Raw genomic sequence first — 26,923 nt, forward strand, 5'->3', positions numbered from 1 at the left:
ACTAGAGGAAACTCCTGTGAACCGCAGTTCAACACACACGTCGTTGTTTCCACTTTTGGTGAATTGGGACAAAGTTGTCCTTGCTCCAAGTGATGTTACAATTGCTTGTTATTTTCCATATAGGACATTTTCCACGAAATTCCGATATCGAAGTGTTGGGTAAAGCTTCAGATTCACACCTGGGCTGCCACTCAACATAGACAATACTGGAATAGTTTGGAGTCATGTCGTCAAACCAAATTGTATTGTAGTGAGCCATCTCCAAGGGTGGCGAAGTATCTAACTAATCTGTCTAAGCAGAATTGCAGCATGCTGGTCAAAGCATTGGCTGGCCACTGCCGACTCAGCTATCACATGGCGAATATTCAGTGAGCTGCTTCATTTGCATGTGATAGCTGTGAATCCGATTATGAAACTTCGTATCATTTGATATGTAACTGTCCAGTTTTTGCGCAACTACGTTTCCGAGTATTCGGTAAACACTTATTAAGTGAAACTGATTTCAGAAACCTGAATCTTCAGGATATTCTGTTGTTCTTAACCTGCTGTGGTAAAGAGCGATAGGCTCTCTTTCGCTTTATGCGTTATTACAGTGAAAAGGAGGGCGCTGTTTTAACTTTTTGTGGTACGCTTATGCGTTAGTACCCTCATCCAGGGTATTTTTCCTATTTCCCTACCTGTCCTTATCCCCGTCCTTATCCCCGTCCTTATCCCCATCCTTATCCTTCTTTCCTTCCTTTTCCCTCAGGTAGATGATGAAATAGGCTATTATTTTGGCGATGGCACAAATGTCCTAAATGGAGGATAACGTGCCTCTGGAGCCGGCCTTCTAATACCTGATACCTGATAAACTTATGTGTTTCTGACAGATTTTGGGCCGCTGAATCCGAATCCGGGCTCAGATTTGCTCCACCACGTCACAATTTTGAGCTATACCTCAATTTAAAAGGGCAAAATATGCGATTTTGGGCTTTTTTTATGGCAAGCCATTAAGCATGGAAATATTTTTTTGAAGCAATCAAAGCGTAAATTGGTCAATTAACATCTAAATTAACGACTCATGCAAAATATTTCGTTTAACCAAATCAAATTTGAAAGATTTATGCATTTTATGTTAGTGTGTAAACTTGCATGCAACTTTTGAAGAGTGACTTGTATGGGAAATATCCTACCTGACATAAATCACTTAAAACTATCAAATCCGATTTTGTAGAACGAAATATTTTGCATAAATCTTTAATACAGATGTTCATTGACCAATTTACCCTATGGCTGTTCAAAAAAATATTTCCATGCTTAATGGCTTGCCATCCAAAAAGCCCAAAATCGCATATTTAGCCCTATAAGTTGAGGTATAGCTCAAAATTGTGACGTGCTGGAGCAAATCTGAGCCCGGATTCGGATTCAGCGGACCAAAATCCATCAGAGACATATAAATTTGATCTTGAGACAAACCAATAGTTAAATTTTGTTACGCTGTGATTGTTGGAAAATTGCAATAGAACTGCTGGAAAGCTTCCTATTATTTGTTTGGGAAATTTCAATATGAGTTTCCTAAGAGATTTCTTGAAAATCTCCTATATTCAACAGCTTTTATTCTTTTGAGCAAATCTTCTGAAACCTGTATTCTTTGAAATGGTCCAGAACGTGAGATATAGGTCGCTTAGACCAATTTCGAAGCTCATTACAGCACTAAACCAATATAGCGAGTGAATCTTGAACTTAATTGTTTTCTTGAAAAAAAAAGTCGTCTCAGCAACTTTGATGAAGCGGTATTCTTTCAAGTAGTCCAAAATGAGGGATAAATGACGCTTATACTAAACTGGAAACTGCTAAGATCACTAATGCCACATAGTGGGCAAATTTCAAACTGAATTGTTTTTTTTTTTCAGATGAAAGCTCTTAGTCTTCTGGACAAGTTTGTCAAAGAGTGTCTTTCGAAGTGGTTCAGAACGCGAGATATATTACGCTTTGATCAAACTGGACATCCTTCTTAGCAACAACAGTTGTCATCATGGTTGTCATTCTTAGCGATCCAGATCGTGAGATATGCGACGCCCTGAATCAGACCTCATTACAGCACTAGGGCCAAAAAGTGAATAAATGTTGAACTAAATTGCTTTCTACAAGAAAACTATTATTCTTCCGAACAACTTTGTCAAAGTGAGGATTCTTCTGAGTGGTCCACAATGCGAGATTTACAACGTAAATACAACGGCTTGTAAACTCCACGAACAATAGTATTACTTAGTAATTGATTCTCGAACTAAATTGAATCTATTGAAGCCTATTATTTTTCTGAGCAGTTTTGCCGAAGACAGTATTCTTCAAAGCATTTCCGAGCGCGAAATATACTAAGTTCAGACCAAAAAAATCCACGTAGTGAGAGAATCACGAACTACATTGATTTCAATGTGAAAGTTTTCAGTCTTATGAGCAACTTTGCCAAAAACTTATCCTTCTAAGTGGTCCGGCTCGCGAGATATACGACGTTCAGATTGAAATGGAAGCTCACAAGAACACTAGCGCCACGCAGTGAGAGATACTTGAACTAAAGCATTTTCTATGTGAAAGCTCTTAGTCTTCTGAGCAACTATGCCGGAACGCAAGATATTCCACAACTACTGGCAAAATGTAGTGCGATCCCACATGTCCGACATGGTGCCCTGTGTTGCAGATTCCCGGTGGCCAATGTTCCTGGAACCACTGTTTCAATATATCAACACATTCTTGACGAAATTGTCTATCAAATAAGACATTGGTCATTTGAATTGGTAAAAAAAATCATCGTTCTATAAGAGACTAAATTTCTGGGTCATAATGACCCCAATGCATTGTTCGTAACTTTTTGTTAACTGTCTCACGAGTGTCACTTGAAATGCCCCAGAAGTGTCTATCAGGCTTCTCCAGAAGTCCTTTTCGAACTGCATCGAAAGCGTCTGATTAACTACCGCAGAAGTATCCTAGGAGTTTTACCACAGTTTTGAACTTTTTCCACGATTCCGGGTCATTTGGCCGAATGCCGTTTGGCCGAAAACGAATGATGAACTTAAGTGACCATACCACTGTTCCCAGCCTCAGTATAACTTGAAAGAACAGCCTATGCGTCAAAGAAGGAAAAATCTTTGATAAAATATAGGCAGTTTCAAAGCCAACTAATTTCGGAATGTCAAAAATAGAAAGAGTAGCCTATGATTGAAAGTAAGAAATATTTCTGATAATCATGTTGGCAGTTAGAATGTCAAAAACTTCTTCTAAATTCTTTTGATCACGATTCGGCCAAACGACCCTTTTGGCCAGATAGCATTCGGCCAGATGGCATTCGGCCAAACGGCATTCGGCTAAATGGCCGGACACCTTTTTCCACATAGGTTATAGAAATTTCATTTCAATTTTCAGCAAACTTTAGTTCTCTTGCACTTTTCCCCTCGCCAAACAAACATACATTCCAGTAGTGGGTCGTCTGTGTGAAAAGTGTTGCATTAATGATTCCCTAGCCCAGAGGCGACACTATTCCAATGATTCCTTCGACAAACCAAGTTTGTTTCCATTTCGCTGTTGTTCTTCGTTCCATTTAGGTCACAATGTGTGAATGCCTGGAGGCTATCGTATTCCGGAGTTAAATATCCTCGTCTGTCGAGGGTTCCTGTCTGGGTGATGGGGATAATTGCATTCGAAACAAAGCTATGGCTTTAGATAGCTCTCCATCTGGGTATTCGGAGCAACAGATATTAAATCTGTTATGTGTTGGTTTCGGAAAGACAAAATGCTAATAAAATTGTGTGGTGTTCAGGTTGACATCAATCTGTTTGCGTATCAAAGAAAAGAACATAACAAATGAAGGATGAAATGCAGTGTGTTTCTCTTATAGCAAAATTGCCAATAAATATGCCAAGTAGTCCAATTAAATTAAAAAATATGAGAAACCAGAATGCCTTGCTAAAGATGTTGACTTCCAATAGATTAGTACGAAACGAGCTCACCATATTGCAAGAAACGCGTTTGATAAATTTAAAATGATTAATTTGCTCTGATGGCTTTCTGAATGATGTCAACATTTTGAAGAATGCACAATCCATTTATATACGGTTAACATTGTTCTGTACCTAAGAAAATATTATGAAGTAAAGGGTAACCCAACTAACAATAACTCATTTTACAAGCACCTTTACGATGAATTGATTCAGCATGATGCTGAATAACATTTGGATGATTTTCAGGAACAACCTTTGTTCGGGTTTTGTTCACTGTCGTAAAAAGAACTAATTTGGTCTGGCTCTTGTATAGGCTTATATGAGATGCTCATGATCGATCAAATGCAATTCTAATTTCTACCTACGTTCGTCGGCTGTGCGATCGTTCGGTACGAAGATAAGGAAGGGTTAAAAATTCGCACATGATAGAGTAGGAGAACTATTTCAGGCTAATCTACTACTACATTAGAGTGGTACAATTCATTTGGGTTCTAATTCAATTTTCACCATAGCCGGCCACCGTTGAAAAGTTTACTTTTCAAACGAACCCTATTCTACAGACTACTTGGTGGGCCGGTATTACCTATACAATATAAACACAACTTCGTAACACGTGCTTCTTCGGTTTGTTGATCACTGTTCGGCTCCGACGCATGCATCCTGGGTGCATCGCCGGGGTGGTTGACCTCTTCGGGTTGCTGACAGCTTCGGGTTGTTGACATGGGGGGACATCGACCTCTTCGGGCTTGGTAGACTGCAGGCTCTACATGATCAGCGGGTGGCCGATCCTTCACACTTGGCGGAATGCCAATTCTTCTCGGTCGGCGAATTGCCGACTACTAGCTTCGGTTGGCTGGACACGGAATGGCATCACACTGGCGCAGGCTCTTGGCGGTTTGACGATGATACCGACCTCGGGCGTGACGATTGGCGTTTTGGCGTACCTCGGGAACAGGAGTGATGTAGTATACAATAGATTGACGGTGTAAAACCGGAACAACTCACCTTCGGAACTAAGTATGTGGAGCCTGAAGAAAATCCGTTTGCTTGAAGCGTTCGAAAGGAGTGTTCACACGGTTGTCGGTTTGGCGAGGTTCGAGGCCAGTGTTGGAGGCCAGTTGTCGTCAGATCACCAGGGCGCCAGGGGCCAGTCTCGCATATCGTCGATGTCGTAGTTGTTCGGGAACGAAAGGGAAGCATTAGTTTTGTACTAAAGGTTAGTGGTTGGACAAAACAAGAGCGGACATGCTATTACATCTCGGAAAGAAGTTCGTTGTCACCAGCGGTTGCTGGTGGTTGTACCGGAAGCACGCAAATCTTGGAGATTGCGCGCCGATATTCGCCATCCTTGGTTCGGACGGAAACCACCCGAACGTTCCCATCGTCGCCGCGGAAGATCTGGGTCACGCGGCCGTAGAGCCACCTAAGTGGCGGGAGATTTTCATCCTTCAGCAGTACCATAGTGCCGATGCTAATGTTGTCCCGCAAACGAGTCCATTTCGTGCGGGGATGGAGGCCAGAGAGGTACTCGGTACTCCAACGCTTCCAGATGCGACGAACGAATTCTTGTGTTTGCTGGTACCGATCCAAACGATTCGAGGGAACTTCTTCGTACGACGGTTCCGGAATGGAAACCAACGGACGGTGGATCAGAAAGTGGCCCGGAGTGAGAATGTCTAGGTCCTCCGGTTCGGACGTCAGCTGGGTAAGCGGACGGGAGTTAAGGCAGCTTTCGATTTGGGCCAAAACCGTTTCAAGATCGTCCTTCTGGAGCACTGTCGTTCCGATTGTGGCCTTGAAGTGCTTTTTGAAGGACTTAACCGCGGCCTCCCAGAGGCCGCCAAAATTGGGAGAACGTGGAGGGATGAATTTGAAAAATATCCCTTCTTCACCACAGTGAGTGGTGACAGCGTGCTTGTGTTGTTGTGAGCAGAATTGTTCTTTAAGATCCGCAAGTGTTCGTGAGGTACCAAGAAAATTCTTGGCGTTGTCGCATTCAATAACGGCTGGCCTGCCTCGGCGAGCTACAAAGCGCTTCAAGGCAGCGATAAATGCAGCAGTAGACAGGTCTGCGACAAGTTCGACGTGGATCGCTTTCGTCGCCAGGCACACAAAAATTGCAACGTAGCATTTGACCGGAGCTGACTTCCTCAGCGGATAGCGATAGAAGAGAGGACCACACAAATCGACACCGGTGGTCAAGAACGGGAACGCTGGAGTCACGCGCTCGGCCGGAAGGTCTCCCATAATCTGCTCGGATACAGTTGGTTTACAACGATAGCACTTCAAGCAGCTGTGTACAACTTTCCGCGCCAGGTTGCGTACTCGTAGGGGCCAGAACCTTTCCCGCACACTTGCGATCAGCAGCTGGGGTCCGGCGTGCAACAACCGCTGATGGTAGGAAACCATGATCAGCTCTGTTAGCGGATGATGAGTGGCGAGAATTATCGGGTGCTTGCGATCTTCGGACACAGGCGCGTTTCGAAGCCGGCCACCGATGCGCAGGACACCATTGGTGACGACAGGACAAAGGTTTTTCAATTTCGAGGTTGGCTTGACTTGACCGCCAGCGCTGAGGGCTCGGAGATCTTCGTGGAACGACTCGGCTTGTGCCAGACGAACGAGAGTGTTGGTTGCTTCAAGGAGTTCTGGCGCTTGGATGAATCCGGTGATTCGACGCTGCCGGTTGGCAGGCGTGCTGTTGTGGATGAACCTTCGAAGGAGTGCCACCAGGCGAACTAGTGCCGGGAACGACGACCGTAGAGAGAAAATTGGATTGCAAGGCTGACTGTGCACTGGAAGAGCGATCGATCATTCTTCTAGATCTCCAGCGACGAAATCATCGTCGGACGTACGAATGTGTGACGGCCAAAACCTGGGCATCTGTTGGAGCCAGGCGGGACCGTGCCACCAGAGGTCGGTTTCCTTGAGTTGCGCGGGCAGCATTCCTCGGGAGATTATGTCGGCGGGGTTTTCCATCCCAGCCACGTGCCCCCAAACTCCAGCTCTGGTTAGATGTTGGATCTCGGAGACTCTGTTGGCTACAAACGTTTTCCACCGGGACGGAGTTCCGGCCAGCCAGTGCAGCACGATTGTTGAATCGACCCAGTAGAAGCATTTGAAATCCATCTCAGCTTTGCTGGACCTTCTGGAAAAGGTGGCTGAGCAACAGCGCACCGGAGAGTTCGAGGCGGGGAAGGCTGATCTTCTTTTGCTTCTTACTATTTCCCAACGGAGCGACCTTCGATTTCGAGGTGAGGAGGTGTACAGAGATCTCTCCATTGACGGAAACTGCTCGGAGATATACGCAGGCTCCGTACGCACGTTCTGAGGCATCGCTAAAGCCGTGTGCTTCGAGAATGACGGGGTTGGAAATTGGAATGACCCATCGTGGAACGGCGATGGATTCGACTGCAGCAAGCTTGCTCCTGAACTGCAGCCAACGTTGTTGGAGATCTTCTTCCAGCGGTTCGTCCCAGGCCTTCTTGTTCTCCCAGAGCTCCTGCATGAAGCTCTTAGCAAGTACGATGACTGGACCTACGAGTCCTAGAGGATCGTAGAGTCGAGCAGAATCGGAGAGCGCAATACGTTTTGTGATAACACTCTTTTCATTCCACTTCGGAACATGGAAACCGAGGTTGTCGGTAGCTGGCGTCCACTTGAGGCCTAGGGTTTTGACGGACGGGGTACAATCAAGATCGAGTACGACACGTCCATCACGGAGCTCGACAGGAATGTTCTCCAGAATTTCGGAGGAATTCGACGACCATTTACGAAGGCTGAGGCCGGCTGATTGCAGCAACTCCAGAAGCTGGTTGCACAGGACCTTCCCTTCGTCAGCATTGTTGACTCCGCTAATCATATCATCCATATAGAAGTCGTTGGCGAGAACTGCCGCCGCGGCTGGATGCGACGACTGACCGTGTCTGGATAATTCCTGAAGACATTTCGTGGCGAGGTATGGCGCCGAGGATGTTCCATACGTCACCGTCTTGAGCTGGAAGACCCGGATCGGTTCTCCGGGTTTGTCTTGCCACAGAATTCGTTGGAGAGGGCGATCGCTTGGTATGACCAGGATCTGGCGGTACATCTTCTCGATGTCGGAAGTAATGGCAAACCTTGGCAATCGAAAACGCATGGTAATGCAGACGAGGTCTTCCTGCACCACCGGACCGACCATCAAGGCGTCGTTCAAGGAGACTCCTGTGTCGGTGGCGCACGACGCATCGAAAACGACGCGAAGTTTGGTCGTTAGGCTATCCGGGCGGACAACGCAGTGATGTGGAAGAAAATAAGAGACAGACGTACTCGGCGTATCCGGAAACACTTCCTCCATATGTCCCAGCTGAAGATATTCGTCGATGAATGCCGAGTATGAGGCCTGTAGCGCGGGATTTGCTTCGAGACGGCGGCTCAGCGAAAGGAGCCGACGTTTGGCTATCTCGTAGGACTGTCCTAGACGATTCAAGACTTCCGGCTTCTTTGGCAATGCCACAACAAATCTACCATCCCCGTCTCTGGTGGTAGTTGCCGAGAAGTAAGCTTCACAGGTCGATTCCTCGATGGACATCGTGCTTGATGACTGGCATGACTCAATTTCCCAGAACCTTGCTAGCGAATCTTCCAGGGAAAGTGTGCTGCAGACATGTGCAGCAACTGCACGATTTGGAGGCTGGCTCATGGAACTTCGGATCAGCAAGTACGATATCGGATGGCCATTCCCAGTTGGAGACATCCACGGAGTTCGACGGAAGATCGCGTGTTATCTCACCGGGAATGTAGAACTTCAAATCTGCACTGAAGTCAGTGCAGTGGGACAGAACGCTAAGCAGAACAGAATGGTTTGCTACAGTCGTGGAGCCTCCAATTCCACCAATGACATGATGATCCTTGATCTTCCGTGCTTGCAACCGCTGGACCAATCGTTCGGAGATGACATTCAGCTGCGAGGCAGGATCTAGTAGAGCTCTGGCCCACAGTAGGTATCCGCTAGAATCGACGACCTTCACTAAAGCTGTCTGCAGCAGGACCGTTGACGGAATCTTGCGGACGTTGGCAACCAAGGAAGTGGAGCAATGACTGAGCGACGGAGGAGCAGCGGGAACTGAAGCGACCGGGGTGGCTGGCGGAGGAGGCTGATTCGAAACAGTTGGTGGATTTCTAGCGTTCTGAGGTTGGGTTTGCGTTTGTTCGGGATTGGGTGGACTTTGGGTTTGTTTCGGAGCTTGTGATTGGTTTGGATAGCGATTGCTTGCTTGTTGGTGTAGCATTGTGTGGTGCTTCTGCCCACAAACACGACACGCACTGGAGGAACAATTCTTGATTTGATGATCAGGTGAAAGGCAATTGATGCAAAGTGCCTTCTTCTTCACTAGCTCGTACCTGTCTGCTACCGATGAGTTGCGAAAAACGTCGCACTTGAAGACCGAGTGTGCAGCCTGCTTGCAGAACGGGCACGGTTTGGACGGAGAGCTAACGACGGAATGTACTTGACTGATCTTTGGTTTCTGCATGCGAGGAGCCGCTGGAGGAGGATCGGAGGAACGAGGTTTGATCGGTGCGATTGATTGGAGAACCATAGCGTGATTCCTGAGGAATTGGAGAAGATTTTTGTATGCGGGAACATCCGTTGACTTATGGTGGTTCTCCCATTGACGCAGGGTGGACGAGTCTAACCGAGTACAGACCATGTGCGCTAATAGAACACTCCAGCCCTCAGTGTCTACCTCCATCTTCTGAACCATCTTTAAGTTCCGTTCAAAGTCATCGATCAGTCGCACGAGGGAATCATAGCATTCTCGTTTGACTGGTTCAATTGAAAAGAGCGCATCAAGATACGTTTTAACAACGAGCTTCTTATTGTCGAAACGTTTTTGGAGCAAGTCCCAAGCAACCGAATAATTCGCAGCGGTTATTTCGATTGCTTCAACTATTCGCTTCGCTTCCTTCGTTAGGGAGCCTACAAGGTAGGACAGTTTGTCCACTTCGGACAAATTCGGGTTCGAATCGATAAGACTCTTGAATGAGTCTCGGAATGGTAACCAATCGGTAATGGTACCATCAAACGAAGGAAGTTTGACCTCAGGCAGTTTGATTCTCGATTGGAAAGGGTTAGGATTCATGTTCGCCGATCCAGAAGCGACGGCTTGCATGACCGGTGGGGGTGGAGGATGTGCTCTACGCTCAGCTTCTGCCAAAAACCCAATCACTTTCACGTAGTTCTTTTCGAACTCATCACGCAACCGCCGATTTTCATCGTCATGGTGTTCTTCGTCTTCCTCTTCTTCTATCAACTCCAGTTTCAAACGAATGGTCTGGAATTGACCGAAAGTTTCATTTAAGCGATTCCGCCAACCCTCAATTAGGTACTTGTCCCTTTCCTCGTTATACAACTGCACAAATTTCAACATATTCTGCATAGAATCTAAGCAGAACTGCTCCTGCCTGCGAAGTGATTTGGAAGCAGGTGCCATATCGCAGCCTTCTAATTGTGACTTTACAACCAACAGCTAATATCACGAGAGATTTGCTTGCTACCACCTCGTGTTAGAAATGCGCAAATCCTCAAACCAAAGCTCAAATTCTTTGTCAACGAACAAACAGAACGCAAAAGTCCATCCGATGAAAGGGTTAGTACAGAACATGCACTCTACTTACAGTAGGCAACAGTGCCGGGGGGCCGGTGCGCAGTATCCCCTTTGTCGGTGGGTCCTTTGTCAATTGACCCCTTTGTTGGATGAACCCAAGCCAAGCCAACTCCACGCGGTCGGAATGCTCAAGCCACGCGGGTCACACTTTCACTTGGTGCAGAATTCTGGGACACTCGGGATACCAGCACTTCGGTTTTCTTCCTTTTGCCGACCTATGCGGACAGATCACTTTTTTTCTTTCTTGTTCGAGTTCAATTTCAGGAGTTTCATCCACACATGCACTACACAGTCCGTTGCACTATAGTTCTTTCGGTCCGTGTTCGATCACACTGATGGGCAGCAATTTAATTTATTGCTTTTGCCCCACTCACAGGTCACAAACAGTTCGAGGAACAGTCCACCACCGGGTAATCTTCTCCGCTTTTCTGTCGCCGCGCGACCAGAACTGATTCCGTACTGATAGTACGATCACTAGATACCGCACGGTGGCCAAGACGGTGGCTCACTTTGACCGGCGCAAAACGTTATCACGACCCGATACGTATTTCGCACTACCGCGAACCGACTACACTTCGACACTTCGACCGACACCAAACCATCCGGTTCGAAGGACCATTTTTATGTCGTAAAAAGAACTAATTTGGTCTGGCTCTTGTATAGGCTTATATGAGATGCTCATGATCGATCAAATGCAATTCTAATTTCTACCTACGTTCGTCGGCTGTGCGATCGTTCGGTACGAAGATAAGGAAGGGTTAAAAATTCGCACATGATAGAGTAGGAGAACTATTTCAGGCTAATCTACTACTACATTAGAGTGGTACAATTCATTTGGGTTCTAATTCAATTTTCACCATTCACTATAAAGCATAGTGTGGTGTACCAACCGAACTGTTTGTTGTTAAATCGTTTTACAACTACATTGTAAAGTTGTTATTCAGCTTTAGCAAAAATGATTAAAAATTAAAAATTTTCAACTTCCACGAGAGTTAATGATTGGAACTCAATGCTGTGAACAAATATTGTGAAATAACTACACAAAAATTTACCTAAATCCAGATTCGAGCTCGAGACCCGTCGATTGCCAGCCGCATGCCTTCCTATCTGCGCCACCCTAGAGATGATGAATTGCAGCGCTCAAATCAAAACATAAACTTCCCGTGGTTTAATAATGATCAGACTTCGACTCCTATTCAGCAGTGGTGAATTAGCACAGCATTATGGTTAACGTCTGAACAACTGAATAGTTCATCTGTTGATTAAGTTGAGTAAAAACCATGTGTGACCAAGTATGACTTGTGAAAACACATTATGCAGATGCATGTGCTAATTTTTACATGAACTTAACAAGAAGCAGAAAAAAGTCTTGTTAAACTAAGTTGTAGAGGAATTACTGCGAATCGAATAAAAATCTTATTGAATGCTTGAAAAGTGTTTTTAATTATCATTGCTAATACCAATACGAAAAGTTGAACATTGGCTACTTTTTCAATTGAAATAGCATTTGTACAGTAATGTGTACATTATAATTTTAGTTCAGCTATAATTACTATTATAAAGCAACAATACAGCATGCATGCTTGATTGCGGCTGGTGATTGTTAATTGGGAAAGCTCTGACAGAAAAAAATCTATTGAAAACCTTGTTTCACTTAGGTTCAGTCCGCAAATGTATCTCCTTTATGTGAATCACACAGCCTTCGAGAAAATCATCACATACCTATCAAAATTCCAGTCGTGACAGCTTAATTGCCGGATAATGATCTTCCATTTGATGGGGCGAATACTACCTTCTAAGCCTCTAAAAAGCACACAAGCGAACCTAACCCAGACAAGAAGAGCGCAAATTTTACCGGTTGACTCATTTCCCCGCTTCATAATTTACCGAAAGGATTCGCACGACGGTGCAGCACGTTTGCTGTGATTTTCTACGATAAAAGAGAACATAATTCTGAAAACTGGAAGAAAATCATGGCGTATTTTAGACAGCAAACACTTTGTTACCGGCTTCCACTAGAGCAATAACCGTGGGGACCCCACATCATCTTCCAAGACACGTGGGTTGCTAATGAATCAACACGGTTGCGGCTGCAGCATTCTCCGCTTCGATGATACATCTTCTAAGAAAGGACGGCGGCGTCGGCCAGCAATCTGCCACTCGTTACCCAAGCCGAGGGGAAGGTGTGAAATACAAAACACGTGCCTCGAAGCACAATATCAAGATATTTCTCATAGCAACATCCCCCCTGTGCAATGCGGCGAAATGCTATTTTTGGGATGATTAATTGGCGCAGTCAGGGTGTTTCCTTAAATTTTTGAAATTCCTACAGCTACACAATTTATGGCATTTTAGGTTATTTCTTGACAAATTATTCATTTGGAAAATAATTTCTTGCGTATGCATGGTTTTTTTTGCGGAGGAGTCAAACGGACGTCAGGTTTCTTTGGCAGGTGTACATACTTTGTTATACACAGCAGGTGACGACAGAAACTAGTACTCTTACGGTTAGCGCAACCAAATTGGTGAGCTCGTTTCATTCTACTTTATTGTTTTTTTTTTTAATTTATTAATTAAAATGTCGACAATGATATTCGTAGATATGTAATTTTCATGCATTTGCGCAACAAACATTGTACATTGGAACCTCAACTATAGTAGAATCCAGTTGGGTAAAAATTATTGACATACCTTCATAAGAGTAACAAATACTAAACTTAATTAAATTGTATTCAGAACATTTAAGGTACTAAAGATAAAGTTCGGGTACGGCTTACAGATAAGATGGGGAGTGGGAGCTGAACGGTGTGTAGGGCGAATTCAAGATGGAAGGAGTAGGGAGGCAAGATGCTCTTAATCATTAGTACGTTATCCACGGACTTCGGGAAACCAGTTATTTTCAGCAGCAACTTCATGCATTCGAATTATTCCAAGAATTCCTCTAGAAATTCCCACTGGAATTTCGTAGGGAACTCTTCAAGAAAATCTTGTTGGTTTTCTTCAAATTTTTTTTCCACGATTGCCTACATAAATTTCTTAAAAGATACCTTCAGAAATTCTTCTATTTTTTCGAAAGATTCTTTTAGGAAACAACTATGTTTTTTAAAGAAAACCTTTCATGGATTACTTTGAAAAAATCCCAACATTTCCACAAAAATTCTTCTCGATAGGAAGTTTTCCAGGGAATACTTTAGAAATTAGTCCAAGAATCTCTCACAGAGTTCTCCAAAGCTTATGTTTTTATACAAGGAAGCCTTTAGGAAATCTCCTAAGGTTGCTTCGGAAATTCTTTTAGAATTTCTTGAAATTTGACCTTGATTTTTTCAAGAATTCTCAAGAATTCTCCAGGAATTCTTCCAGTAATTTCTGCAGAAATTCTTCAATGAATTTTTCCAGGGATTGCTCCAGGAAACTCCTTCAAGGATTCCTCCAGGGGTTCCTCCAATAATTTTTCCAGGGATTCCTCCAAGAATTCCTACAGGGATTCCTCCAGGATTTTCTACAGGGATTGCTGCAAGAATTCTTCCAGGAGAACCTGAATATATTTGAGAAATTCAGTAATACCCACAGGTTTTTTTTTTATTACGTCAAGGGTTTGTAGAGGTTTAATTCAGCGATTTGTCTGGCAATCCTCAAAGAATTCATCTAAGAATTCCCAAGTAACAATTCCATTGGTGATTGGTTTTGTTTGATTTTTATTACGGTTTTATTACAGTCATAATTAAAACTTACAGTTTTTTGGCTACTTTTATGAAAACCATTGATGAAATCTTTTATAGTATACTTGAAGATATCCATAAAGCCAGATTTCAAGAGTAAACAAAACTCTCCGATATGTAAACCTTCTGGCATTTATTATTACCACAATAAAACTAAAAAAAACTCTCAACAGATGGCGATCCGTTCGATTAGTAACGACATCTGTTGGTGAAAAAGCAGAAACTACGACATTTCTAGGTTTATTGCGGTCATCATAAAAGTAAAATTGCTTTCGTTTTATTTTCGCTAATTAGGGTCGTCGCCATATTGAAAAATTAGCTGACGTGAATTGAAAATAGTTAATTTTGCTAAAATTAGCAATTAATTGATAGTTTGCCGCCATTTCCATAACATACCCACATAAATAATCTCTTTCAGCTAAGTTTTCTTGTGATTCGAGATAGCTTTACTAAATTAACAAGTTGATTTATTTAATTCCAAGATGATAATATTAACCATTTTCGAAGCGCATTAATTTTATGTTTCTGCAACCTTAATATTCACGGTAAAATTGAATGCGCATAAGCATACCAACACAATAACTGCTAAAATATTACTTTGAAATGATTGCTTTCTACTTACGAATAATGTATCCTCCTGAACTTTACGTGCCATCGAAGAAGCTTCTCTGCATCTTGAGCTGTCATAATTTTTGTTGAAAAAAAAAAAACAACAACAATCATCATAACCTCTTTTCGGGAATGGAAAAATTTTCAACTAGGTTTTAAAACAGTGTTATTACTACTCTTAATGTGGTTTGCAAAAGCTCTCCGAGAGTGGTCCACTTAGCCGGAAGATGCTCTTAAAGAGGTTTTCAAGAAGTTTTGATGTACAAACCAGTTTTATTGCAAGTTTTATAAAATTGGTCATGCAGATCTCTTGTAGAGCCGAACAAAACATAAAATGTTACTTGGGTTCATTTATAACTTTCTCCAAAAAAAATCCATGACCGATTCATCCACCAATTCGCTTAAAAATGCCCTACAGCTATGAATTCCTTCAAGAATACCCCGAGCAGTTTCCGCTAGAAATTCCTTCAGAAATTCGTCCTGCGATACCTTCAAAAATACATCCCCAGATTGTTTTCTTTTTTCATTCCAAAGATTTTCTAGAAACTTTAAGGGGAGCTTCTCTGGGGTTACTAAGCCGTTCCAGAATTGTTCCAGGAAATATCAAGGGCATCCCAGGGAGATTCAGGTGGTTTCAGGAACATTCCAGGACCTTCTGGGGCGTTTTACGGGCTTTAGGGAAATTCCAAAGTTGTTAAACGGGCTTAAGAGGATTTCGAGGACATTCCAGAAGCGTTTCAGGGAGTTTCAGGTGGTTTCAGGGGCATTCAAAAGGGGTTTCAAAGGGTTTCATGGCTTTCAGGTATGCGCGTAACTGCAGCTCCTATGTCGTGGCGGGGGCCAAATCTCTGTAGTTACGCACTAGCAGTCACATTGATTTAAGGGGGATTCAGGTGTGTTCCACTGAGTTTAAGAGGGTTTCTTGGGGTTTCAGGGGTGTTCTAAGGGGCTTTGAGAGTTACGTGGCGCGCATCAAAGGACCAGCTATTGATAGGTGAATTAGTTCCAATGCTGTGTGGGGTGTTTCAGTTCAAGTACAATTCCTTGCCAAGTTGGTGGAAGTAATAGCAATAACAATTGCCGTTATTGCAACCCTAAGGTAAACGGACGGTGTGGTAGCACTCTCGCACTCGCATTACGTATCCCAAGTAACAACCAGCATCAAGCCCATGCACAAGGAAGGGGTTTTGGGGGTTAAACCTCTCCCTTTGCCGATTTTTCATACACGTCCCTCCGCCAAAACTAGGAAAAACCCCTCCCTTATCGCCTTTTCTGTGCACGGATCTGACCGGCATGCCTTAAAGGTTTATTCATGTTTTATCCTGGTTTTATACAAGCATGTGAAAAAGCTAGTTCTATATTAGTTTTATGTGGTAGTTTTTTTTACTTTGCACCTTTGGAACTCCACAAAACTATCATATACCTTCTGCTATAAACATCTTTAGTTAAAGACTCGCAAGTAGTCAAGAATTAGTTTAATCACTTATTGTATACTATTTCAATAAAACTTACATTTGCAGCTGGTGTCGGAGAGATTTTTTTGTAAAGAAATATACAAAACTGTGAGGCAATGCTTAAAACCAGCAAAAGATTTCGTGGCCGCAACATATACCAAGAAATGCTGTGATAAAACCGTTATAAGAGCTCGAGAAGACTTTCAAGTCGATCAATGGTTTTATGGTTAGGGTTTTTAAATCGCTAAAAGCTACGATAAAATCAAAATTGTTACTTGGGTGTGCTTTGCTGGAAACGATGTAATGTGCAGAACGATTCATATCAGAGGGTGGAAAAATTTGCGTTTGCCGACAAAGAGGCAAATGTTCAATGTTGAAGGATCAGTATCAGGTCTTTTTGTAATGACAAAACATCTTCAAATGTGATTATAGTGGACGCTATTCCCCCTGGAATTCCACCTGAATTTCCTACTGGAATTCTTTTCGGAATTCCTCCTATATTTTCTTCATGCATTCCTCCTGGACTTCCTTAAGGCTAGAAGACTTAGAAGACCTGGAAGACCTAGAAGACCTAAAAGACCTAGAACACCTTGAAGACTTAGGAGACCTAGGAGACCTGGAAGACCCTGAAGCACTAGAAGACCTAGAAGACCTAGTTCCAAAGTGTTTCAGGGGCATTCCATGGGATTTGAGGACGTTCCAGATAGTTTTCGGGGCATTCTCATGATTTCCATGGGTTTCAGAGGTAATTCATGAGTCTTGAGAGACGTTCCAAGGTTTCCAGGCGCTTACAAGAGCCCTCAGAAAACCCCGAACACTGCCCGAAATCCCCTGAAATCTCTGCAATCTTTTTGAAAGCATCCTGAGTCTTCAGAAAACCTCCTTCAAATCTCCCTAAAAACTTAAACACTATAAACAAAGAAACGCTTGATGATCCCTACATCATGACAATGTTTGCCGCCAAATAATGCGTTTGACAGATCCCATGCTCGATTGGAATGTCATTGACAAAAAGTTGACCTAAAACCTTAACGCACCCTCTACACCGCCTTAAAATGCATAGAACTCTTGAAACCCATTAGAAGCGCCTTAAAGCCTCTCTAAATACGTTAAACGTCTGGAAACACATTGAAGCCTGCTACGTTTGTAAAGTAGTGTAAAGCATTTTTCATCCATTGGAGAATGTAATTAATGGAAAATTTTTCGATTGTTGTTGGGCACAATTCATGTTTTGTATTGAATAAGATGAATGTTAATTTGTGATGTATGTTATGTTTTGGGCATTTGTAGTGTTTTATTTAGTTTTGGTGCCATGGCGTCCAATGTGTAGCCCGAAGCGAAAAACAAAATAGCATTTGTAGGGTTCTTATTTATTGTTACGTTGGCTCCCGTGAAATAGAGCATTTGTAACGTTCCAATGTATTTATTCGTTAAAAGCCCCTCCAAAATATCTCTGAAATTATCGGTAACGCTTTCTGAGATCCTTGGACACCATTTCCAAACTACTCTGAAACCACCTGAAACGTTCTGATACCCCTTGCTTTTACTTTGCCTGGCAGGTAATCTAGCATCTATGGAAGAAAACATAGCGAACGGTCAAGATTTCGATGAATAATAACCAAAAACGTACCAAAATTGTCAATGTCGCTTACGTCATTTTGCAAAAGAAAGATAATTCAGATCCTTTTTAGATCACTAGCCTCTGCCAACTGCCATCCTTGGATCCACGTGGCACCGGTCGGGATGCGAGCAACCTTTGAGAAGATCGGGTATCCGTCCGTGGTGGGAACTTTCACAGGGGATTTTTCGGCTTTCAGTCTGTTAAGCGATTGAAACGAAAATATCTTTCTTACGCCCGACGTTTCAATGGGCTATGCCATCTTTTTCAAGGGTTCTGTAAAGGTCAATTGGCTCAGTTACATGAAGATACAAGAACATACAAAAAACTACAGTCTTACAAGAATATTTTTCGTTTTTCGTCTGGAGGTTCAATCTTTGCGTGAAAACTTGTCAACATAATCTGGTTCATCAATTTCCTAAAATATCACAATCAAAATCACGATTTAACAATATGAACTACATAAAACAGACAAAAACAGTTACTAACTATTGGATTTACTACACGAAACGGGAAGAAAACTGGACACTGGACTACACTATCTTTCTTCGTCGTAAAACTATGTGCATTTAAACGGACATTTTGTAGTCATTCTATGAAAGTTATGGAGGAAATTAATTGTTTTATGCAAGTTATGTCAAATAAGCTATTGTGTGTCATTGTCATTCAGGTTTGTCTGGTTATCTATTGTCTATGTATCTGTGGGAACTTTCGTCGTAGACTGACAGAAGAGGAACCTAAGCGACTGTTCTCCAGGAGTGAGCCACAGCGTTAGTTCCCCATATTTGGGAGTGGGTCGATCAACTTGAGGACGATTTGCGGACCCTTCGCAGAGTGCGGGACTGGAGACGCACAGCCACTGACCGAGTGAAATGGAGACAACTCCTACGTACAGCAGAGGACACTCTCAAGCCTTAGTCTGACCGGTAGGGTTTGATCGATGTCCGAGTACCAGTGAAGGATTCTAAGCTCAACTATGCACTATGGTTCTCCGGAGAGCAGAGGGTTGGTTGTAACCAAGCCGTAAAAATGAAGCGCAACGGAAAACCATCAACAGCATAATACGAACCGTGACCAACACGGCAATGATCCCGGCGAGTAAAGTGGTCTTGCGATTGGAAACTCGGGGTACGTGGAACTGCCAACATCTCAACTTCATTGGGAGCGCCCGATCTAGTGATGAATCGCGGTTTCGGCAGTGATGGATAGGATCTATGGTGCGAATGTTTAGAGGTAATCATACCATCTACCAGAGCTGCGGCAAAATACGCGAGCTGGGAATAACTTTCATCGTGATAGGAAATATGCAGCAGTCGATCGATGAAATACACGCAAATGAATGTGCAGATTGAGGATCAAAGGTCGATTCATCAACTTTAGTATAATCAACGTGAACAGCTCTCATTCAGGAAGCACTGATGATGACAAGCTCCCATTAAACGCGCAGCTTGACCGCTGCCCAAGTCACGACGACAAGATCATCATGGAAAACCTTAACGCCCAAGTAGGTCAGGAGGAGAAATTAAGACTGACGATTGGAAAGTTCAGTGCCCATCAGCTGACGAACGATTCCATCGACTCCAAGAACATGGCCAGTCGAATCGCAGAGGGAATTGCAAAACGTCCACATTTTGATTGATTGGCGACACTTGTCCGAAGCGCAAACATCAATTTTGACCTTGTGATGGCGAAACTGCGCCCAAAACGTTCCATCATCAACACCGGCCACGGTACAACCTAGAGCGACTGCAACAACCGAATGTCATCTCAGCATACACGCAGAATCTCGAGGCAGCGTTTCCAGACGAGACCGAGCTCGATGTGGTCCTTCTACAGGGCTGCTGAAGAACAGTAAAAGCAGCCATCAATGAAGCAATCGATAACATCATCGGGTACGTAGAAAGAAGTCGACGATACGAATGGTTCTAAGAGGAATAAAGAGCGATTTTGGAGGAGAAGAACGCAGCACGGGCGGTAATGCTGCAGCATGGAACCCGGCAGAACATGGAACGCTACAAACAGAAGCGACAGCAGCAGACCCACCTCTTTAGAGGGAAAAAGCGCAGCACGGAAGAATCGGAGTGCGAGGATATGGAACTGCTGTGCCGTTCCCACGGAACACAGGGATAAGGACGGAGGCTTCTTGACGGTCGGATGTGAGGTGATTGAAAGGTGGGAGCAGCACTACGAATAACACTTGGATGGCGTGAAAAATGCAGGCATGGAAGACCAAGGCAATGAAGGATACCGTTCATCAGCTCAAAGCAGTTGGTAAGGATGGTACCATAGCGGAACGCATCAAGATGGATGTTCCCAGAAAAGTTGGTCATCTGCCTGCACCGATTAATCGCCAAGATCGGGGAGACCAGACAGCTACCGGAGGAATGAAAGGAAGGGATGTCCACGAAATCGATCAAACTTCGATACAAGAGCGTTGAGTATCAGAGCAGAGGATGCCAGATAAGTAGAGAATATAATAGCTTAATGTATTAGGAGTAGCATTATAATGGATTATGAAGCACAAAATGACTATACATATCCGCAATGTTCTCGAAAGTACTTCCCAGCAAGTCATCAAGTTGGCAATCTGTTCCGAAACCAGAGCAATTGCTTTATAATTATATTTCATTTTGTATATTGTTTTCTCAAATCTTCCGGCAATAATGTCTGTTGATATAACACATTCCACTGCTGGCTTCCATCCACTCAACCAAGTATTAACTTCTTCAGAACGAAAAACAACAAAACAATCCCGCAAGTAGTTAACCGACATAACGACGTCCTCCGCCAACGACGATAGCGCTAGCTGGCTGGCTGGAGTGCATAACATATCTGCTGGCTGGCAGCAGAGCTCATCTTAAAACAGAGAGAAACATTCATAAATTTAATTGCATAACACACCCCGCAAGCTTGGCGGTCGGTTTGTTGCCAAGGATTCCCCTTACAATAATATCTCTTACATTTCCATTAGGAAAATGTACCCCTCAGCCTTGCAGGCAGACAGCCAGGCTAGGCAACCACAGCAACTCCACCTCAACACGTACTCTTCATAGGAACACACGCGCTGCTCTCTTGAAAACTGGAACACGACAAGAGACTTGGGACGGACTGCGAAGTAGCAACAACGAACCATCCAGAAGCGGTGATGGTGCAGTGCAATGCAGTGCCATCTAGTAGCAGTAGTTCTTCATTTCGTTTAATTTCGTTACATTTTGCATACCCGTCAGGCGCGCGCCGCGCACACACGGCACTCGTTCGTTTGGCAGCTTGCATAACTCCCAGGCGTTCAACGTTCTTTCCGTTACCATCGTCGTCATCACCGTTCTGAATGTGTAATATTTGCATTTGGCAAATAATTTTAATTTCAATCGTTATCTCTTCTGTCTCAACACGAACCATCATCGCGCTGCTGCCGTGCCGTCATTGTCGTCGTCTTCTGAGAAAGGAGAGACAGCCCGCTCAAAAAAAAAAAAAAGAAAAACACTTTTAACATACATTCTAACGTTGTACTTTTCTCTGTGTCTCTTCCCTCTTGCCATTACAGCTTGATTTGCAACTGCAGGATGAGGCGGGCGGCGATATCAGCAGTTTCATAACGAACGGCGAATGGGAACTGTTGGGTAAGTTGCTGCAACCCGTACAAGGGTTTCATTATTGTTATGATCATTGCATTGAGTTTTATATTTTCTCTGCTGGTGGAGAACAAGACCCTTCTCCCTTTGCTTCTCCGCCGCGAACGCCGCAGCAGAAGAGCAGAATAATGAATCGTGTTTCCTTCAACTTTTATTTTTCTGAGCAATTTCCGGTTGGGCAGAATTGAGCGCGCCGGGCGCGGCGCGCGAAAGACGACGAAAATGTTTTGCTTTGATCAAACGGAACCGGAAAATTTAGAGCCGCACAATGCCACCAACAACTGAACGGTACGGTGGGAAGACAAATGGGAAATTGTGTACGGGCAGTGCCGCCGATGATGGGGACGGCTGTTTTTGTGCTTCGTTGGAAGGATAAACGGTGGAAATTGCACATTTTATGTTATGACGTTGGGTTTTGTTCTGCAACGTGGGAAGCATGTTTTCATCGATCAAAACTATCGTTAAAGAACAATAAAAATATCTTTTTCGATTAAATCTATCCTACAGCAAATTTTATGTAAAGTTAGCATAAAAAGTCTATGAAGATTAGTCACTCGAGAGCCCAAGAGAGTTCGTGGGGCAATATCAGGCTGAATTTATGGGTGAACGCGCTACAACGGACCAGATGTTTGCCATCCGTAAGGTGTTGCAGAAATGCCGCGAATACAACGTGCCCACACATCACTTGTTCGTAGATTTCAAATCGGTGTATGATACAATCGATCGTGAACATCTATGGCAGATTATGCACGAATACGGATTCCCGGATAAACCGATACGATTGATCAAGGCGACGATGGATCGAGTGATGTGTTTAGTTCGAGTGTCAGGGACATTCTCGAGTCTGTTCGAATCTCGCAGAGGGTTACGGCAAGGTGATGGTCTTTTGTGCTTGCTGTTCAACATTGCATTAGAAGGTGTAATAAGGAGAGCTGGAATAAACACGAGTGAGCGATTTTCACAAAGTTCGTTCAGCAACTTGGTTCTCTCTGATGATATTGATATTAAAGCTCGTAAATTTGTGACGATGGCGGAAATGTACATCCGACCGACTAAAGAGTGAAACCAGGCGAATCGGATTAGTCATTCATGTGACGACGACAAAATACATGACGACAAAGGACTCCAGAGAGGAATCATCGCGCCCGCCACCCCGAATTTCTATCAACGGTGATGAAATCGAGGCGGTTGAAGAATTTGTGCACTTGGGCTCACTGGTGACCGCCGACAACGACACCAGCAGATAAATTCAGAGGCGCATTGTGGCAGGAAATCGAGCTTATTTTGGACTCCGCAGAACTCTACGATCGAATAAAGTTCGCCGTAACACGAAGTTAACCATCTACAAAACGCTGATTAGACCAGTACCCAAGTAACAATTTTAATTTTATCAAAGTTTTTTAGCGATTCAAAAATCCTAAACATAAAACCATTGATGCCGACTTGAAAATGCTCTCGAGTTCTTGTATGCCTCAATAAGCCCACGTTCTGGCTAGTTGGCCCAGTCTTATTAGGGTCTACAGGACTTCGTATGCAAACCGGCTTAGGATTTCGGGTTGTATCATAGTTTTATCAACCTTCAAAATAATCCCATCTTCTGACTTGTCAAATAATTGTTTTGATTATTTTTCACTCTCAATGTTCGATCGTCAGAATAAATTATGCTTGGTTGTTTATCCAGGCATCAATTGGAAAGATGCAGATATGGAATTCAGATTTGTTTTCCTATTTAATACGTGTCAGGAGACATTCCACGGAAAATTTGTGGTGAATGTGACTGTGATAATGACAAAAAGTAAGTGCGCCACACAAACTATGCATAATTTGGAAGTTAATTGCATTTAATTTACTCGGTGGAATTGGGTGCAAAAGAGGTTTTTCCAACACAGCGGAGTTTAAAAGACATTAGTAATTTTTCTGACAAAATAAAATGACGGAAACGTGTTGTATAGTTTAGTGTGATCTTAAGCTGTACGTGAAATCATAAAATTGAGTAATGATTTTTCTGTTTTTACATAAATTATCCCGGCTAGGCGACATATTTTTCTAATAAAACTCTGTGTTCCTGATAATTCCTCCAATAGGGCTAACCCTCCTGAGGTGGTCATAACTGAGCTCATGATAGAACTAGCGGTTTTATCACAGCATTTTTTTGGTTTATGTTACAGCCACGAAATCTTTTGTTGGTTTTATGCATTGCCTCACAGTTTTGTGTATTTGTTTACAAAAAAAATCTCTCCGACAACAACCGCAAATGCAAGTTTTATTGAAATGGCATATAATTAGTAATAAAACCAATTCATGACCACTTGCAAGTCTTTAAATGACGATGTTTATAGCAGAAGTTATATGATAGTTTTATGGAACGCCAAAGGTTCAAAGTAAAAAATTATCACATAAAACTAATTTAGAACAACTAGCTTTTTCACAAGCTCGTATAAAACCAGAATAAAACATGAATAAACCTTCAAGGCATCCTGATTGTTACTTGGGTAGTCATCTATGGGCACGAAACATGGACCCTACGTGCAGAGGACCAACGCGCCCTTGGGGTTTTCGAACGGAAAGTGTTGCGTACCTTCTACGGCGGAGTGCAGATGGACGACGGGACTTGGAGAAGGCGAATGAACCACGAGCTGCATCAGCTGCTGAGAGAACCAACCATCGTCCATACCGCGAAAATCGGGAAGCTACGGTGGGAGGGTCACGTCATCAGGATGTCGGATAGCAACCCGACTAAAATGGTTCTCGAGAGTCATCCGACCGGTACAAAAAGACGTGGTGCGCAGCGAGCTAGATGGGTCAAGCAAGTGGAGGACGATCTGCGGACCCTACGCAGAAGGTGGAACTGGAGACAAACAACCATGGACCGAGTGGAATGGAAACGGCTACTATGTACAGCAGAGGCCACCCCGGCCTTAGCCTGATCGGTAAACGGTAAGATCAAGCAAATTTCCGCTAGAGTTGGCAAAGAGATTTAACTGCACTAGAGCACACGTCGACAAGGAATCCACAAGAATCAGTTCCGGCTCACTGGAAGTGTTCAAGGCCAGGTATCCGTTGATGTCATCGTCGAAGCACCACTTCAAACGGGGAAGATTGTAGTCTCGTAGTATCTGCAGCTAGATCGGCAATCTTCTGTGCAGCCATTGCGTGTGCTGAATAAAGTGCTGCTTCAGAACAGGGACGCAAATAAACGTTGCAAACGTATAACGATCGATTGGGCAGTCTCATACGAACGACAACTTGCTCTAGGTGCTCACAATCGACCAGAGACACAGCCCAGCATTGTAGTCCACATTTGACTGCGACAAGAACTCCCCCACCTCTCGACAGGTCGCTTGTAGCCGCACTGTGATCACAGTGAAAAAATTGAATAGTCAGACGTGAGCTCCGAATCGCTGATGTCTGATCGAAGCTCCGTGAAGATGATAACGTCGTAACAACTGATCGACTATAATGTTAATCTCCAACGTTCCTCCCTTCTTATTTACAGAACACTAGGAAAGATTTTCCAGTCTGGATGGCATCTGGATCATTCGCCTGGGCTGACTCGTGGAAGCTTCCTCATTAGCTTGTGGATGCTGAATTAATTCCGGCAGGCTTACTTCCATTTCAGGTAGTGCTTCGTCATCATCCGTGACATCAATGGAAACTTCTTGATCCGGTACAACAGGATCTGGAGAAGCACTAGTAGTGATTTCGATTTGTTGTAAATGATCTTGCAATCCAAGCTCGCCTACGAATATGTTCATGGAAGATTTCTCCGTTGATTCCTTTGTTGGTTGTTGGTCGTCGAAGCGATACTTGATTCGATTAGCGTTATGTGAACGGCTCAACTTCCGTCGTTCAATAGAACGTTGAAGTTGACTTGTCCAATGACTTCAGTAATGGCTTTGGGACCAATTTCGATTTTGATTGGTAGAACTTGGCATAAACTGCATCTCTAGCTTGTAGATTCCTTGATACTATGCCATGATTCCAGCTCTACAGGTCATTTTCTTGTTGATTGATGATTGGGCTGTAGTGGTTGGAGTAGACTTAGGACTGTCCGCATGTTTTTCCGATCATCAGCTAAGACGGATTTTTTTTTCTACTCAGGACACGACTAGGTTGTTCTGTAGGCTTGAAGGAAGATTTAAAGTCCTTCAGAGATCTTTTGCTCCTCGTTAATCTTGAGCAACGTTGTCTCCAAGGTTTCTTCAAAGCGTTCCGCCTGGCCGTTTAACTGCGGATGATTCTCACATGACGAATTTCGTTCTTCTTGCAGAGTTGTGCGAACTGCGCCGATGAAAATTCTTGAGCCGGTCTGAAGTTAGCTTGTTAAGTTCAAAATCTTCACAAGCCTTGTTGACTTTTCCCGCGTAAGTCACATAAGAGCGATTCCAAGCAACAGCATCAAAATTAAGGAAAATTTTTAATTCATGATTTTCTATTGAACTGAAACTTTGCACAGTTTTTCAGTTCCATCTAAATCGCCATTTTTCGATATCAAATTTTTATTTAGAGCCACGACTAACTTTTCAAAAGGGTGTATGTGAAAATGGTTCAAAAATATTCAAAAATATGCACAGCCAAAACGGATTGTTCGATTGTTATGAATTTTTCAGCAAAGTTAGATAGCTAAATGGTGATTTCTAAGAAAATATACACTGTGAAAAAAAATCTATTTTATCATTGAAAAACATCATTTTTGTCACAAAAACTCAAATATCTCAAAACCCTATCTTTTTACCAACTTGAATTTTTTAGGGAAAACGGTCCATTGTATTAGCAATCTACCATAAAAATTTGGTGATGGTAAACTAATAAACAAAAAAGTTATAACATTTCAAAAATTTCACAATTTTTACATTTAGTAAAAAAAAATTTTCTGTGTAAATTATTTCGGCCGGGAATCGCGATTTGATGCTGATTTTATTGTTCAGCAAAGTTAGATAACTAAATAGCGATTCCTAAGAAAATATACACTGTGAAAAAAATCTTTTTTAACATTAAAAAATATCATTTTTGTCACAAAAACTCAAATATCTCAAAACCCTATCTTTTTACCAACGTAATTTTTTAGAGAAAACGGTCCATTGTATTAGCAATCTACCATGAAAATAAACAAAAAAATTATGACAATTCAAACATTTCACAATTTTCACATTTAGTAATAATTTTTTTTAGTGTAAATTATTTCGGCCGGAAATTGAAGTTTGATGCTGATTTTATTGTTAATGGCCTTGCGTGAGTAAAACAAGTTGTTTTTATTATATATTATATAT

The 26,923-nt window shown here is 43.0% G+C and overlaps 1 protein-coding gene and 1 long non-coding RNA gene across 2 annotated transcripts in view; one reads left to right on the top strand and one right to left on the bottom strand.

Annotated features, from left to right (window-relative positions):
• Window positions 1–26,923, top strand: part of LOC109424591 (neuronal acetylcholine receptor subunit alpha-7-like) — a 953,623-nt gene that overhangs the window by 806,506 nt on the left and 120,194 nt on the right. The window contains exon 6 of the mRNA XM_062844539.1: window positions 21,566–21,641. Within this exon, the coding sequence (XP_062700523.1) occupies window positions 21,566–21,641 (76 nt within the window). The remainder of the gene's footprint in view (window positions 1–21,565; window positions 21,642–26,923) is intronic.
• Window positions 18,195–18,582, bottom strand: LOC134284950 (uncharacterized). The gene is made up of 3 exons (XR_009996027.1): window positions 18,511–18,582; window positions 18,362–18,439; window positions 18,195–18,297 (listed from the first exon to the last, which is right to left on the bottom strand). It is a non-coding gene; the product is annotated as an uncharacterized LOC134284950 (long non-coding RNA).

Source organism: Aedes albopictus, chromosome 1 (genome assembly GCF_035046485.1).
Source record: "Aedes albopictus strain Foshan chromosome 1, AalbF5, whole genome shotgun sequence".
Lineage (NCBI taxonomy): Eukaryota > Metazoa > Arthropoda > Insecta > Diptera > Culicidae > Aedes > Aedes albopictus.